Source organism: Helicoverpa armigera, chromosome 5 (assembly GCF_030705265.1).
Source record: "Helicoverpa armigera isolate CAAS_96S chromosome 5, ASM3070526v1, whole genome shotgun sequence".
In the NCBI taxonomy this organism is placed as follows: domain Eukaryota; kingdom Metazoa; phylum Arthropoda; class Insecta; order Lepidoptera; family Noctuidae; genus Helicoverpa; species Helicoverpa armigera.
The window spans coordinates 9,502,349-9,515,350 of NC_087124.1; the positions used below are offsets into that span (position 1 = coordinate 9,502,349).

Below are 13,002 nucleotides of genomic sequence, written 5' to 3' on the forward strand. Positions count from 1 at the left end.
CACCTTTTCAGGGGCCCGATTCTCCTAATTTTACTTAAGCAACATACGATTCACGTTCGACTGCGATCCAATCCCGACTCGATTACGACTGAAACGTATGTGGCATTCCGCTATTTTTTCTTTGAAATAAACGTTTTTATCCTTTTCTGGTATTCAATAATGAATCATTTTGTTTGAAAATGATTAACTATTGCAATATGATTGTAGAGCAAACTAGCGTATAGACCAAAATCACCAAAATAGCAGACCAATCGCAAACCAAGCAAATGTCAATCGAATACGATTGGTCTTTTATTAGTAGCAGAATGCCCGACATGGTTAAAACTGCTATTACGATCATATTGCGATTCGATTTTGACATTATTAACTTAGGAGAATCGGGCCCCTGTAAGAAACCGCTTTTAGCGACAAGATCGCCCCTTGTGTCACCGACTTAAAAATATTTAGTTTTGTTGCATTTTTATTAAAATATTTGGTTTTGTTGCATTTAAAATACCTAATACTCTTTATTATGTACACCAAATTAAGTATCTATGATGCCAATTCTTTATGTACAAAGATACAAGCATGCCAAACTAGCTACAAAATATTTCGGAGACATCAGAAAGTTATTTATCAGACGGATGAGGAAAACAACAGAGATTATCCGCTATATAACTTTTAATTAGGACTGATAAGTTATTAAATTAATAACTTTCCTAGTAATCCGTTTTATCAGTACCCAAACAAGTTCCTTGTCCCCTCATCATTTAACTTTAGTTTGAATCTTTAGACAACACAAGCGATAACCTAAGGATGATTCGATGCTCTCGCTTTTTAGTCACATGATGTGTTATTCAACTATTACGATAACTATACATATGCCTATGTATTAATTAGGTACACCCATACATCTTTTGTTTTCCAATTAATTATGTAGTAGGATTGGGTTAAAGGTTCCTTTATTTAATTTCTAGACCGCTTGCAGACAGCTTTTATACGATTCTGTTAGCAGTTTGTTTTCGTCTGTGGTGTAGGATAAGTGAGGTTCTTGAACATACCCTTAGGGGGAGTTCTGAGTAGGATCAGCATTTACTGTACCTATAATTCATCCATTTTCCTCCTGAAGCAATGAGCCCACTGCCAAGGGTGACATGGATACTGAACGTGTTTCATATTTCAAACAATCTCTAAGGCCCGGGTCGCTTTTGGCCTTCGGGACCCGTTGTGATTTGCTAACATTATCTTTGAGGCGCGTAGGAAAAGAAACGATAGTGTACACGACATTTCTTTTGATCATGTTTGGATTAAATCCCAAGAGGTGTAAATGACCTTAATAAAACATTTTATTATTGATGATTAAATAATTTAATGAAATTGTTAACAGTTAAATACTGATATTTAAATTTATGATTAGACTGGCTATTAATACGAACATTCCCTACATAATTGCACAATCCGTCTTAAACACACAATTCATGCAAATTGATAAATGTATCATTGTTAATTAAGGCTACAGTGGCCAGATGATATCGGGGATATATTTGTATTGCTTTACAAGAACAATGAACTATATCGACTCAACGATAGATATTATGACATTCAAACATGAACCCCTATCTAGACCTTTACTACAAGTTATCTTATGAATACATTGTAAATCACCAATACGTCAAACGTACCTAACTTACTTCAGAAAATGTTAAAGAGGTAAATACTAAATCAATATTTCACGAGTTACTTGTAAGACTGTCTAACAACTACACAATATAGAGAAGTTTGGAATGTAAACGTAACAGACAATTCTAGATATTTTAAACACGCAGAGTTCATAGATAAAGTATATATAAAATGTGTCGCGAACTACCTCAGGTGCGTCGACAAAGCAACATGCGACATCGACAGTAGTGCGATGAACAGGACTACTGAACGTGCAAGGTTTAACAACAATCGCATCCTGCCAACAAATTATATCTAGGGTTAATACTCGTTAAGATTCTAGCATTTGGCATTAAATTAACTGCACAATGGTTTTCGGAAGCGAGTTTCACATCTAGTAACACACACGATAAAAGACGTTGTAAGTACCTTACTATAATTTAGAAGACAATTTTAGTTTGAAACTATGTCTATACTCCATTTCAATCATTACCTCCATAGAAATTTTTATGTACCATAATTTAACAATAGCATGTGGTCTGAATCAGTCTATATTAAATAGTTCGCAAACCCATGCCTTGAAAAGTTTAACATTCCTAATAACAATAAAATAATACAATCAGACTTACAAACTAATAATTCTGTTATTGATTTAAAATTTAAGAAATTAATGTCAACAATATTAATAAACATTTTGATCATTCTGTTGTACAACAAAACGTAATAGAAAGTTAAAACATAATTAGAAAGCAATTTCTTTGATCTTACATTATTTAAAATACTAAGTTATTATAGTACACAAGATTTGTATTCGAAAATAACTTTTCTGACGTGTCAGAACGAGATGCTAAGTAAAAGCAGTAAATAAAGTTAATGTAGCCCTTATAATAAATTAAGATTAGCCATTAATTGCATAAAATTACAATATGCTCATATCACAATAAATAGTACTGGTGGCTACGCCATGCTAGGTTTATGTAACGAATACATACAATCCACGTATATTTCAACATGTATGATTTGCTAATTGTTACTTCAACAACTGAAAACAAGTTTAGGCAATAACTTTCTAAGTTTCATATGTGTCGGTAGCAATTTCGTCGGGATGGGTTTAGGCGGTTAGAGAGCTGAGGTCGGACAGGAAATTGTCGGGAGTGAGTATGTGCGAAGAGCCAATGATCACTTCCCAGTTCTTTAGCGCAGCAGTCACCTCATACGCGCAGCGGATCTCAGAGAAACAGACGCCTGAAAACAGTGAAAAAAAAAATTGGTTATTACGCTGTATTTATTAAAACGGATGGTAAATACGAGAGTGAGAGAGCTAGTAAATCTTTTGTCAAACAGAAACTGAGAACTTTTGCCTCAAATACCAACTCAAAAATATAGTTATAAATGTTTACCTCCAACAACGAAGACAATCAGACGAGGCACATTCTTGATGGTTTGCTGAGCCTTATCCTTGTGCCAGTGTCCATAGCGCACACTGTTAAAAAAATAAAAAGTTAATTATAGCACATCCAATATTAACATTATGCCAGTTATTTGTTAGAGGTTTACCTAGTGGGTGCTTGGTATCCTGAAGTTTGCGCGCGTCCAGCCAAGAATGGGAAGTGGCGCTGATCAAGCTTATCTTCAATGGCGTCTTCCATGATATCCTGGGAGCATACAAAATAAAATATATTTAATTCATATGAAGTTAGGAATGGCCTTTGTGGCGTGAGTGATTGAAAGGTAACTTACCTTGATGACAGGAGTCCATCTTGACATTTGGTATGTTTGCTCTGTGATCCTCTCCTTCCTAGGTACTTGATACTGTTTCTTCCTGTTGCCCTGTGAAACAAGCAAAATAATTATTATAATAATCAACAAGGACCTACTAATTTAATAGTTATTATTTTGTAGTAATTTTTATCGGTACATGGTTTAGTGAAGGTTTTATTCAGAATAGTAAATATGAAACCTCTTTGTTGTCCATGGATGCTTCAATTAAAAGGTTGCCAACTAAAAATCCATTTGAAAATGGAACTTACATCAACCACCACATTGAGGCCGAGATTAGCAAGGTTCAGCAGTGTCTGTTTGTCTGAAGGCTCCAACTGAGCATGTGTCACAAGCTTGTTCAAGTTTTCTTCCGAAATGCCGTTCTTTGACATTATGTACAGTGCGATGATCCGCATCTTGTTGAAGTTGATGACTGCCTGTTAAATAAAAAAGATTTATATTTTTAAATATTCTAGAATGGTGTTCTGTCTTCTTGGTAATCTATTATTTATTAAAAAATCACGTTTCACACAGTGTGATTTTCAAGTGTTTTTAGTTGAGATATTCTTTATGAAGCATACCTGGTCAAGCAGTACAGGTACAATGCTCCTCATGTGATCTTTGATCTTCTCACCTTCAGCATCAGTGCCCATAGCCAGGTCCTGAAACAAAAATATAGCTCCATTAATGTATGCTTTAAACAGTAAATATACGCAATTCAGTTTATCTAGACGACATAGGGCCTACGCAGATTGAAAAGAGCGGCACTCGAAAATCAACTTTAACTACCTATATTGAACTTTTTTTGAAGCGCAAGCAATAATATTAGAGTTGAATTTCATGTGTCTTATAAAATTGCTTTCCACTGCGCTCCTGTCCTCCTCTCTATAAGTATCAATCATCATTCTCCTGTTGTTCAATCTCACCTGTTCGACCTTGCAGAGCTTGTCAACGTAACCCTGGTACGACTTCATGCAGTCTTCAGCCAGACGCAGATGTGTTGCGTACTTGGACAACTCCTTCTGATACTGAGGCATTTTCTTGATCATCTGCGATAGATCGCGCATGGACTGCTTGTCGCCTGGTCGTTATGAAAAAATTATGAGAACTTTTAGATTTTATTTATTTATCTATATATCGGAGTAGGTAGATAGGGGGCTGTTTTGGATCAAGTCCTGATAAAAATCAATCACTTCTGGAGACAATTTGTTTGGTAAGATTGTATATGTTTATATACATACTTTATCTCTAGATTAGTGATAACTGCTATTGTTTGTATTTTGACGTGATTGTCTTATATTTCGATACCGCCTGGATACATTCACGAAAAGTCCGTAATGTCGGAATCTCGGGAACGTCTCGGTGTTCGCGAAGTAAAAAGACGTTTTACGTAAAAGCTTCTGATGTATATTGACATTGTAGAAAATGAAATTAGTTTTTTTTTTTTTGTATCAAGTTTATTGTTTTATATGTTATTGTTGAAATGAAGTACAATTTCGTATCTTACCTCCACCCATGCGCTTTGACTCGGTAAACTTCTTCAAGTTCTTAGTCACAGATGTCGATACGACGGCAATGTGTTGATGCCGCAATTCCACCCACAGTTCGTCGTTTTCATCCAATAACACCTCCTTCATGTTGCCTGACGAGTCGTATCTGGAGAAACATTCGAAAATTAATTAAATATTTATATAGATACTAACTTCCGCTCGCGGCTTCGCCCGTGTGTTGTGTTGGTAAAAAGTAGTCTATGTGTATGTGTGTGTAATCCAAGATATCACCTATCTACATAGCAAATTTCAACCAAATTGGTCTAGCTGTTTTTGCGTGTAAGAATAACAAATATACATCCATACATTCTCACAAACATTCACGTTTATAATATTAGTAGGATAGTAGGATAAATATAACTAGCTGGGTCAATGATAGTTTGGATCATCAAATGTCTTTGCTAGACTTCCCGTTTGTAGCAAGTTAAGCCAATTGACATTAAAAATCATTAATTGAGGTATCCATCCTTTACTTTGGGTGCATTTTAATATGGACTTTATGTACTTACTTGTAGACATCATTTTCGATAGGCAAGAGATCGTAAGCCATAGCTTGCAGCGTCAGTTCGTGTAGCAACGGTGACACGCAGTCGAAGCCGCGGTCGATCACCAGTAGCTGGGAGCGAGCCTTCTCGGGACCCTCGCCCATGGTCGGCTCGTCGGCCTACAATACAAAGTGGGTTATTAGGGCGCGTCTACACGTTGCATTTAGCTGGAGCAAGTTAACATGCGCAAGTGACAAGAGCACGCAGGTAAGTATTTTGCTTCGGTACATGCGCGAGTTAACTTGCACCCATAATATATTTTTCATAAATAATTATGTTTGTTTTTAACCACCAAAAATATGTTGTTTATATTTGAACTGTGATTACAGGCGGCGAATTGTATTGGCATTGACCATAGGGTATGAGATATAAACTTCTTCTTAGTCTGGAATAATATTATTGCTTCTTGAAATTGAGAAACATTACCTTGTAAGCATCCAATTTCTGCTGGATCAGCTGGGCGAGTTCAACGTTGCGTTCCCAGTCACTGTAACACAATTATTTTATCATCAGCTGTTCTACGTGGTGGGACTGGGGAAACTTCTTCCCGTGACCAGATAACACATACATATTCAGTTTAGCTTCCTATCAGTGAAAGAATTATTCAAATCGGTTCTGTAGTTCCGGCGCCTTTATGATTCTTACAAACAAGTAATCAAATCTGGTTACTAATTACCAGTCACCCCATATTTGTACAGATAAATCCCATTAATTAGGTGATTCATTATTATAATAATGGTATCACATAAGTGACGTCATAGCCTACCTGCGGTATCGCACAGAAGGGTATTCGCCGAGAGTAGCACAGAGCGTCGCAATCTGTTCGGCGATGCGCTCCATGTTAGCGTTGCGAGTCTGCGCGAGCGCCGGGTTGTACATGCACTGGAAGGTCTCAGGCGAATCCAGGGAGAATACCTGTGGTGTTTTAGTATACATACATAAATAGATATTATGATTCAGATATGTGGATAACTTAAAATGGTATTAAGCAACTATATCTAATTCAGTATATTTAATTTTGTACTGTAATGTAACAGTAATGATTGTCTCATTATTTATTCCTTGTCAAGCAGTTAACAGGACGTATTTGAAGACTGGTTAAAAAGGAGGTCCTCAGATTATTTGTTGCATTTTTTATCTCTACTAGGGTAAGATTCCTTACTGACCTGGCTTTCATAAGGTAAGAAAGCAATGTTGATTTCCTTCAAAGTTTTAATTTTCCTTGCTGCTGATGACTTGCAGAGTTCATTGAACAGTTCCTCAGGGCATACTAATTAGTGGCAGCGTGTAACAAGCATTAGGTTTTTAGTAAAAAGGTTGAACTCAATGTAACCAAAATAGAAACCATAGACTGTATGCTCTATTCCAGTTAACGAGTTCTCCCTTTTGAGAAATACACAAAATGTAACAAACCTGCTGTTCATATGGAATAAATGCTATGTTGATTTCCTTTAATGTTTTGATATATTTAGCTACAGGACTACGTGATAATTCATCAAAGCGAACATCAGGACAGGCTGTAAACATAAAAATAAAATTGCAAATAAAAAATCAAGCACTAAAAGAGCTGTAGCAGGGATTTACAGTATTCTTTTAATTTACTAATAAAATATAAATTCGTAACTCTACGGCAAGTTATACAGGATTCTTTAACAAATGATAGAAGACAAGGCATCTTGTCATACCTTCGGTGAAGAACACATGGGCAGCACGGTACATGATGCGGTTGCCCACAGAGAAGTCATTGATGAGAGCATGCACAGACTTCTCAGATGGAGTGATGAGGTAGATGCCATCCATCGTACATAGCGGCTCCCTCTTCTTATGAATGTCTTCCACCACTGTAATATTTAAATAAAAATGTTATCCTAGATATAGGCATGAGATGCAGTGGGATTATTTAATGTGTGGAATTCAATTTTTTCCATAGTTTCTACTGTAATTTATATTCATTTTTTGAGCAAAATTTTTTGATTTTTTAAATCCTTGGACTATTGTATGATTACAAAAGAATACTTACAGGTAATGCCCTCAGCAGAGATGTCATGCATCTTGCAGCATGCGGACACCATGCGCATGGAGAGCTGGTCCACCACCAAGACACGCCATTCTATTTTATCCTTTCCTTTTGACCGATACCGGATCACCTCATTCATAATCTCTGTACAAGAAAAGTGCAAGTTTGAAATGTATTTTATTTTTGTTAAGTAGCAGCTATAAAGCCCTTGTTTATAATAACCTACATACAAGCCAGAGCTGTGTAGTAAAATCTTTTTTTTTTAAGAGAAGCTTCATATAAGAAAACCCTAAGTTTAGTAAAGGCCTCTTTCCACAAAATTGCAATAGGTACATGGCAAAATAAAGCATATTTTGCATATGATTTCTGTGGGTAAATAGAAGTTTTTTGCCAAAATGACTCATTATCTTAATTGCATCAGACTAGATGAACAAAAAGTAGGTAAAAACATTGATGATTCGCAGCCGCTTTGTGACGTATGTAGCACCCCACCCCCTAGCTCAAGTGACACAAGAAAATCAATAATATGTGCCGAGCGTTTCTTGCTCTTCACGTAACAATTTTCGGCCTTATAGCATTGTAACAGATGAATCTACGTGAAATCTGAGATTTGCAACACAATTGCAACAGATTTCCTTTTAATTTTAACATGTCCCAAAGAAGATATCGAAACCCATTGTTTACATGACGTTAACTCTGTAACGGTGCAGTACTATAAAAATGTTGGCTGTTTATTATACACCAAGGCAAATCCTGATAAAAATATCAAAATAGTTCAACCAAAAACACATACAAATTACTATTAGTCACCGATAAGTTGATAACTGTTGATATAATGAAATCATATCAAACTCGATAAATAAGCAAAAAAATTCACAAAATCATATACATCCATATTTTATCTACAAAGTCAGATAAAATTAGCCTAATAAAACCGACGAAATACATGTAAAAATATATATTTTTTAACTCACTTTGCCCGACAAGTGCTTTGAGAGCCATCTTGAACCGTAGACTAAACTAGAGTATTGCGGGAACTGTCGAATCGAAAATGTCGAGGATTTGATAGCCTTGTTGCACGAAACAAAAAACAGCCTTAAGCTTGAATTCGAATGTTAATTTAATATTATAGCGTGAAATTAAACATGTTACAAGTCTTTAGATGAGATAAATGCGCAACTGTATTTTTGGAAATAAGAAAAGCATTGGTTTATTGCTTATAATTTATTATAGCCACTTAAAATATCAAATATGAAACAAAGAAATGTCTATGGCTCAGTCTGACCTACAAAATGTCAAATAATTTTGAATATTGTTTTACTTTTCATCATTGGTTTTACGTTCATACTGTTGTAATGAATTACTAATTAAAGTGGGAGAAGAATGTAAAAAAGCACATTAATTTAATTTTTTTTATTTATTGAAAAAGTGTATAATTTTCCAAAAGGATATTCTTGCCAACTTTGTATGCGCGCGCATTTTGATAACATAAATGATAAGGAGGCGGGTCAATAAAGAAGTGATAGAGACAGCACTATATTGCTGTTATATTCTTCCACCGAAGAACAGAGCGGAAAATAGAATAGAAATGGCAATTTCAGTTTTTTGTGTGGTGTTGTTGGATGTGGATGTGTTGATGGTTACGATTTAGTGTAATTATCACGTGCGCGTAAATTTTTTATACCATCTCATATTTAGGGTGCGAAATATATATGAAGTCAAGGTAAATATATTATTTTTTAATAGAAAAATGGCTAGTTTTACAAATGATATAATTTTGTAAATAATTAGAATGTTGCCGAAAATAATGTTATCAAGTACCCGCAGTTTCAAAATGTAACGATGGAAAAGTAAGTTTTGGGAAGAAAAGTTTATTGGAGACTGAAATCAGTTGCGGGTAATTCCTGTTTACTTCAGTGTGAATTTCTAGAAAAACGTTTGAGCACCGATTGTAAACTTTATTTATTCCTGACAGAATCTGTTTTGATATTTTAAAAAGGTTCTAGTAAGAAAATATTTCAAGAAATAATATCTATTATAGTAGCATTAGAAAATGGCGCAAGTAGCAGCATCGAGAATTTTTCGAATCCACTAAAAATAAAAACCGCAGCACGCACTGAACAAAATAGATTTCGAATGTGCATTGCTGAAGATAGAGCATTTCAGATATTTTTATCTTATTGTACCGTTGCTATTTCCAATGATTAACATAGTTCTCTTTTTATCGGCAGCTGGTGAAAGTGTTGTGTAGCCGAGGAGTCCAGTGCTTGAAGCGCTTGATCAGCTACACTCGTATCAGTGAAATGTAAAGCGATGTATGCATCGGCCGCGGGACTTTTACAAGTGTTTGTTATTGCCAAGTGATTGTGTGCAAGATGCGGAGTGATGATATGCTGGTGGTGATCTCGTACCCCTGCCGCGCTGAGGGCTGGCTCGACCGATGTGGTGAGTACTACTTTACTACAGTAGTAATATGTCACTATAGTACTTACTACAATGTATCTTGTAATGTGTATAAAGTTTACGTTCAGTTACGCTTGCTATTTTTACCGTGAAATTATTCGCAAGTTATTTGGGGCGCTTTGCGTAAGTGCTCAATCAGTGACATGTATCATGTATGCAAGTGAGTAATAAAGGTCGCGTGTTTTGCCAACTACACCTGTGTCGTATGCGCAGTCGAATTTTTGCTGTAATTAATGTAAATAAAATAGTTAGATTTTATGAAATTCTTTACGTATGTCGAAATTCTGATTGCATTTTTAAGGCATTGTTATGTATTGCAGATGTGAATAAGTTGAAACTTTTTAAGTAGGTAATTTAAATGCAAATGTCAAAAATAATTGTAATTTTACAATAGTTTAGAACTAACTTTGGCTTAATTTGAAATGTTTTGTAATGCAAGATCTATTTTACTAGTGAGTTAACTAACATTAAAGTTAGAATTCGCGAGCGAAAAATATTGCGCATGTAGAAAAAAATAAAATAATTGCATTTATATACAGCCAGAAATCCTCAAAACGCTTGACGTAGTTTAATCCATTTTTTCATAATTACAAACGTTCTAAAGAGGTCTGAATTTGTCAATGAAAACGTTTTCTAGATGACTAATAGCAACGAGCGTTGCGTGAATTGATTTTGATTTGTGGCCGAGATGTTGTGATTGTGTTTAATTGTCGTATTGCTCAACAGTGGGTGTTGGGCGTCCCACAGCATGTCGCCGTCATCCGGCAATTATGTATATTGACTTGACGCGAACCACTAGTAATTGTTTAAGACCTAAATTGGACCACGTGCGCTGAGCTTAGTCATTCTGATCATCGGAGATCGAGTAAGTGCTGAAAATTAAATGATCTTAATTGATATGAGTGTTACTGGAACTGGTGACGTGTTTAAGCGCAATGTAAGAGCATTGTATGAATATTGTTTCCCTAATTACCAGTAAAGAAATATTCACGTAGAAAGTCGACTCTGTAATATTGCAATGCTACTGTTCAAACAATGGTTTTTGCCACGTCTAGTCATTCTTGTGTCAATCAAAATGTTTTCGATGTTACAACTTGGCTTTCCGAAATTACCTTTCTATTTGAGGTTGACATTGCTTCGTAAGTTTGTAGAAATAAAGTCTTCACGTTTATAGAAAATGAAATGCTAATAATAGGGGTTAAAGTATGAAATTGCCGATTTGTACTGAAAACCTAAATTGTATTTTTTTTAAATTTTTAACAAACTTATTTAATCAAAATAGTTGCCATTATTATCTATACATTGCGGTCATCTAATAAGAAGGTCATTTATGCCTTTACGATAGAACTCTGAGGATCTAGACTGCACAAACAGTGTGAAAGAATTTTGTTCTGCCTCCTGGGAAGAAACTTCTTGTGACGTAGATAATTGTCCAAATCACAAAAAAAAATGGTCGTCCGTTAGAGCAAGGTCTGGCGAATATGGAGGAAGACGAATAGTTTCCAACTGCAGTTCCTGAAGAGTTAAAACGGTTTATTTTGCTGTATGAGGCCTCGCGTTGTCATGGAGCAATAGCGGTGAAGGTCGATTCATGAGTCGTGGCTGTTTTACTGCTAATTTTTTCAACATTATTCGGTGTTCGGCTGGGTATCTGGGTAGTTTGACTAGGATCGGCGTTCACCGTCTCTCTTAATTTCTCGTTAATCACCTGTCAGGCGGTCTTTCTCATGGCTCGTTCTTCAAGTCGAAGTTTCCACCACGAAAGCGTTTAATCCAAAATCGCACGGCGCGTTCTTTAGCAGACACCTCTTCAAATGCAGCATTGATATTGCGGGCTGTTTCTGCCGTTCAATCCCGCGTCGGAACTCATATTCAAAAATTACTCAAATTTTCGCAGTATCCATCTTTCTTGTTTAAGTTGAATAACAAAAACAATTGAACATCGATAATCAAATGTTTCACATTTTTTAAAAGAAGAACATCACAGAAACCACGTGAAAAAAGTTCCATTCGAAAACCTCAAACCATGAAGACTCTATGGCAATTCAAAAACCTACTAGAATAAAACGGCAATTTCATACTTTAACCCCTAATATTAGCTTGATGACATTTACGCATACTATATCAATATCCAGTTAAGCAATTATCACCTATCTTTCGTTATTAAAAGGTTAACGTCTCTCGTCCGCAGTTGACAAGTTAGTATTTACTACCGTCCATTGTGACGTGCGTACTATAAAACTAGAATAATATAACCACTAGAGTAATTAATACAATGACGGACCTTATCGTCAAGAGAGTATCAGGTCGTTCGCGTATGGCCCACTTGCAGTGAAAACTATACGACGTCTGTGGTTTCTATCGAGTTTCGGTCCATCAGGCTGGGACCAATTGACTCACTTTCTAGCCTCAATTAAGGGTCTGTGGTATCCGTGAGAATGATTAGCGCGAACCAGAACAAGGAAAAAATGGGATAAGTAGCTTAGAAGTATACTTAAAAGCGGAATAATGCTTCTTTTTGCAAAATATGTACCTTGTTATTGACTTTTAATTTATTTAACCATTACTTTTTAATCTATGGACTTAGTCTTTGTTCAGAAAAGAGGTATTAATTCTAAATGTTGCAATTATTTTTTAAACTTTATTGGTTAAAAAATATTAGTTCTTCTATTGCAGTTAGGACAGCTAAGGCTCAGGTTTATTCATTAGACCGAATATATTTCACCTAAAATCCTGTTAATTCGAACAAATAATGCATTACACGGCCCAGTGCTCATCTAGTGATAGGTATGTATGTGTAGCGAAGTGGATCATTATTGCATATTTTCTTACATCATTACAATACTGAGTACCGAATTATATACATTATTCAGTAATATGCTAATGGAATGGTCAATTCATCGTTATTTTTACGCTTACGCACCGCTACACAAGATACATTTGTACAATCATAGTAAAAAATCGTCTAGAAGTCCGTCTACAAGTCTACGAGGCTTGTTTTAACATATTTGACGAAATATGCAAATAT

General features: G+C 35.5%; 2 protein-coding genes across 4 annotated transcripts in view; one reads left to right on the forward strand and one right to left on the reverse strand.

Annotated features, from left to right (window-relative positions):
- Positions 1-1,323: 1,323 nt before the first annotated feature.
- On the reverse strand, positions 1,324-8,578 carry LOC110374444 (protein ROP). 2 transcript variants are annotated; one of them, XM_021332149.3, is made up of 15 exons: positions 8,486-8,578; positions 7,515-7,655; positions 7,180-7,335; positions 6,661-6,764; positions 6,261-6,409; positions 5,921-5,981; positions 5,459-5,613; positions 4,907-5,055; positions 4,326-4,480; positions 3,981-4,061; positions 3,669-3,836; positions 3,379-3,468; positions 3,196-3,293; positions 3,039-3,121; positions 1,324-2,883 (listed from the first exon to the last, which is right to left on the reverse strand). In XM_021332149.3, the coding sequence occupies exons 1-15, from the start codon at positions 8,511-8,513 to the stop codon at positions 2,750-2,752; spliced, it is 1,752 nt and encodes a 583-aa protein (XP_021187824.1). In that variant the 5' UTR covers positions 8,514-8,578; the 3' UTR covers positions 1,324-2,749. The 2 variants fall into 2 exon arrangements, with proteins under 2 accessions (XP_021187824.1, XP_021187823.1); XM_021332148.3 differs by lacking the exon at positions 6,661-6,764 and adding an exon at positions 6,908-7,011.
- A 497-nt stretch (positions 8,579-9,075) lies between these two features.
- Positions 9,076-13,002, forward strand: part of Raskol (raskol) — a 168,477-nt gene continuing 164,550 nt past the window's right edge. For both annotated transcript variants that reach the window (XM_064034776.1, XM_064034777.1), the window contains exons 1-2: positions 9,076-9,234; positions 9,743-9,956. In XM_064034776.1, coding sequence (XP_063890846.1) covers positions 9,887-9,956 — 70 coding nt within the window. In that variant the 5' untranslated portion in view covers positions 9,076-9,234; positions 9,743-9,886. The remainder of the gene's footprint in view (positions 9,235-9,742; positions 9,957-13,002) is intronic.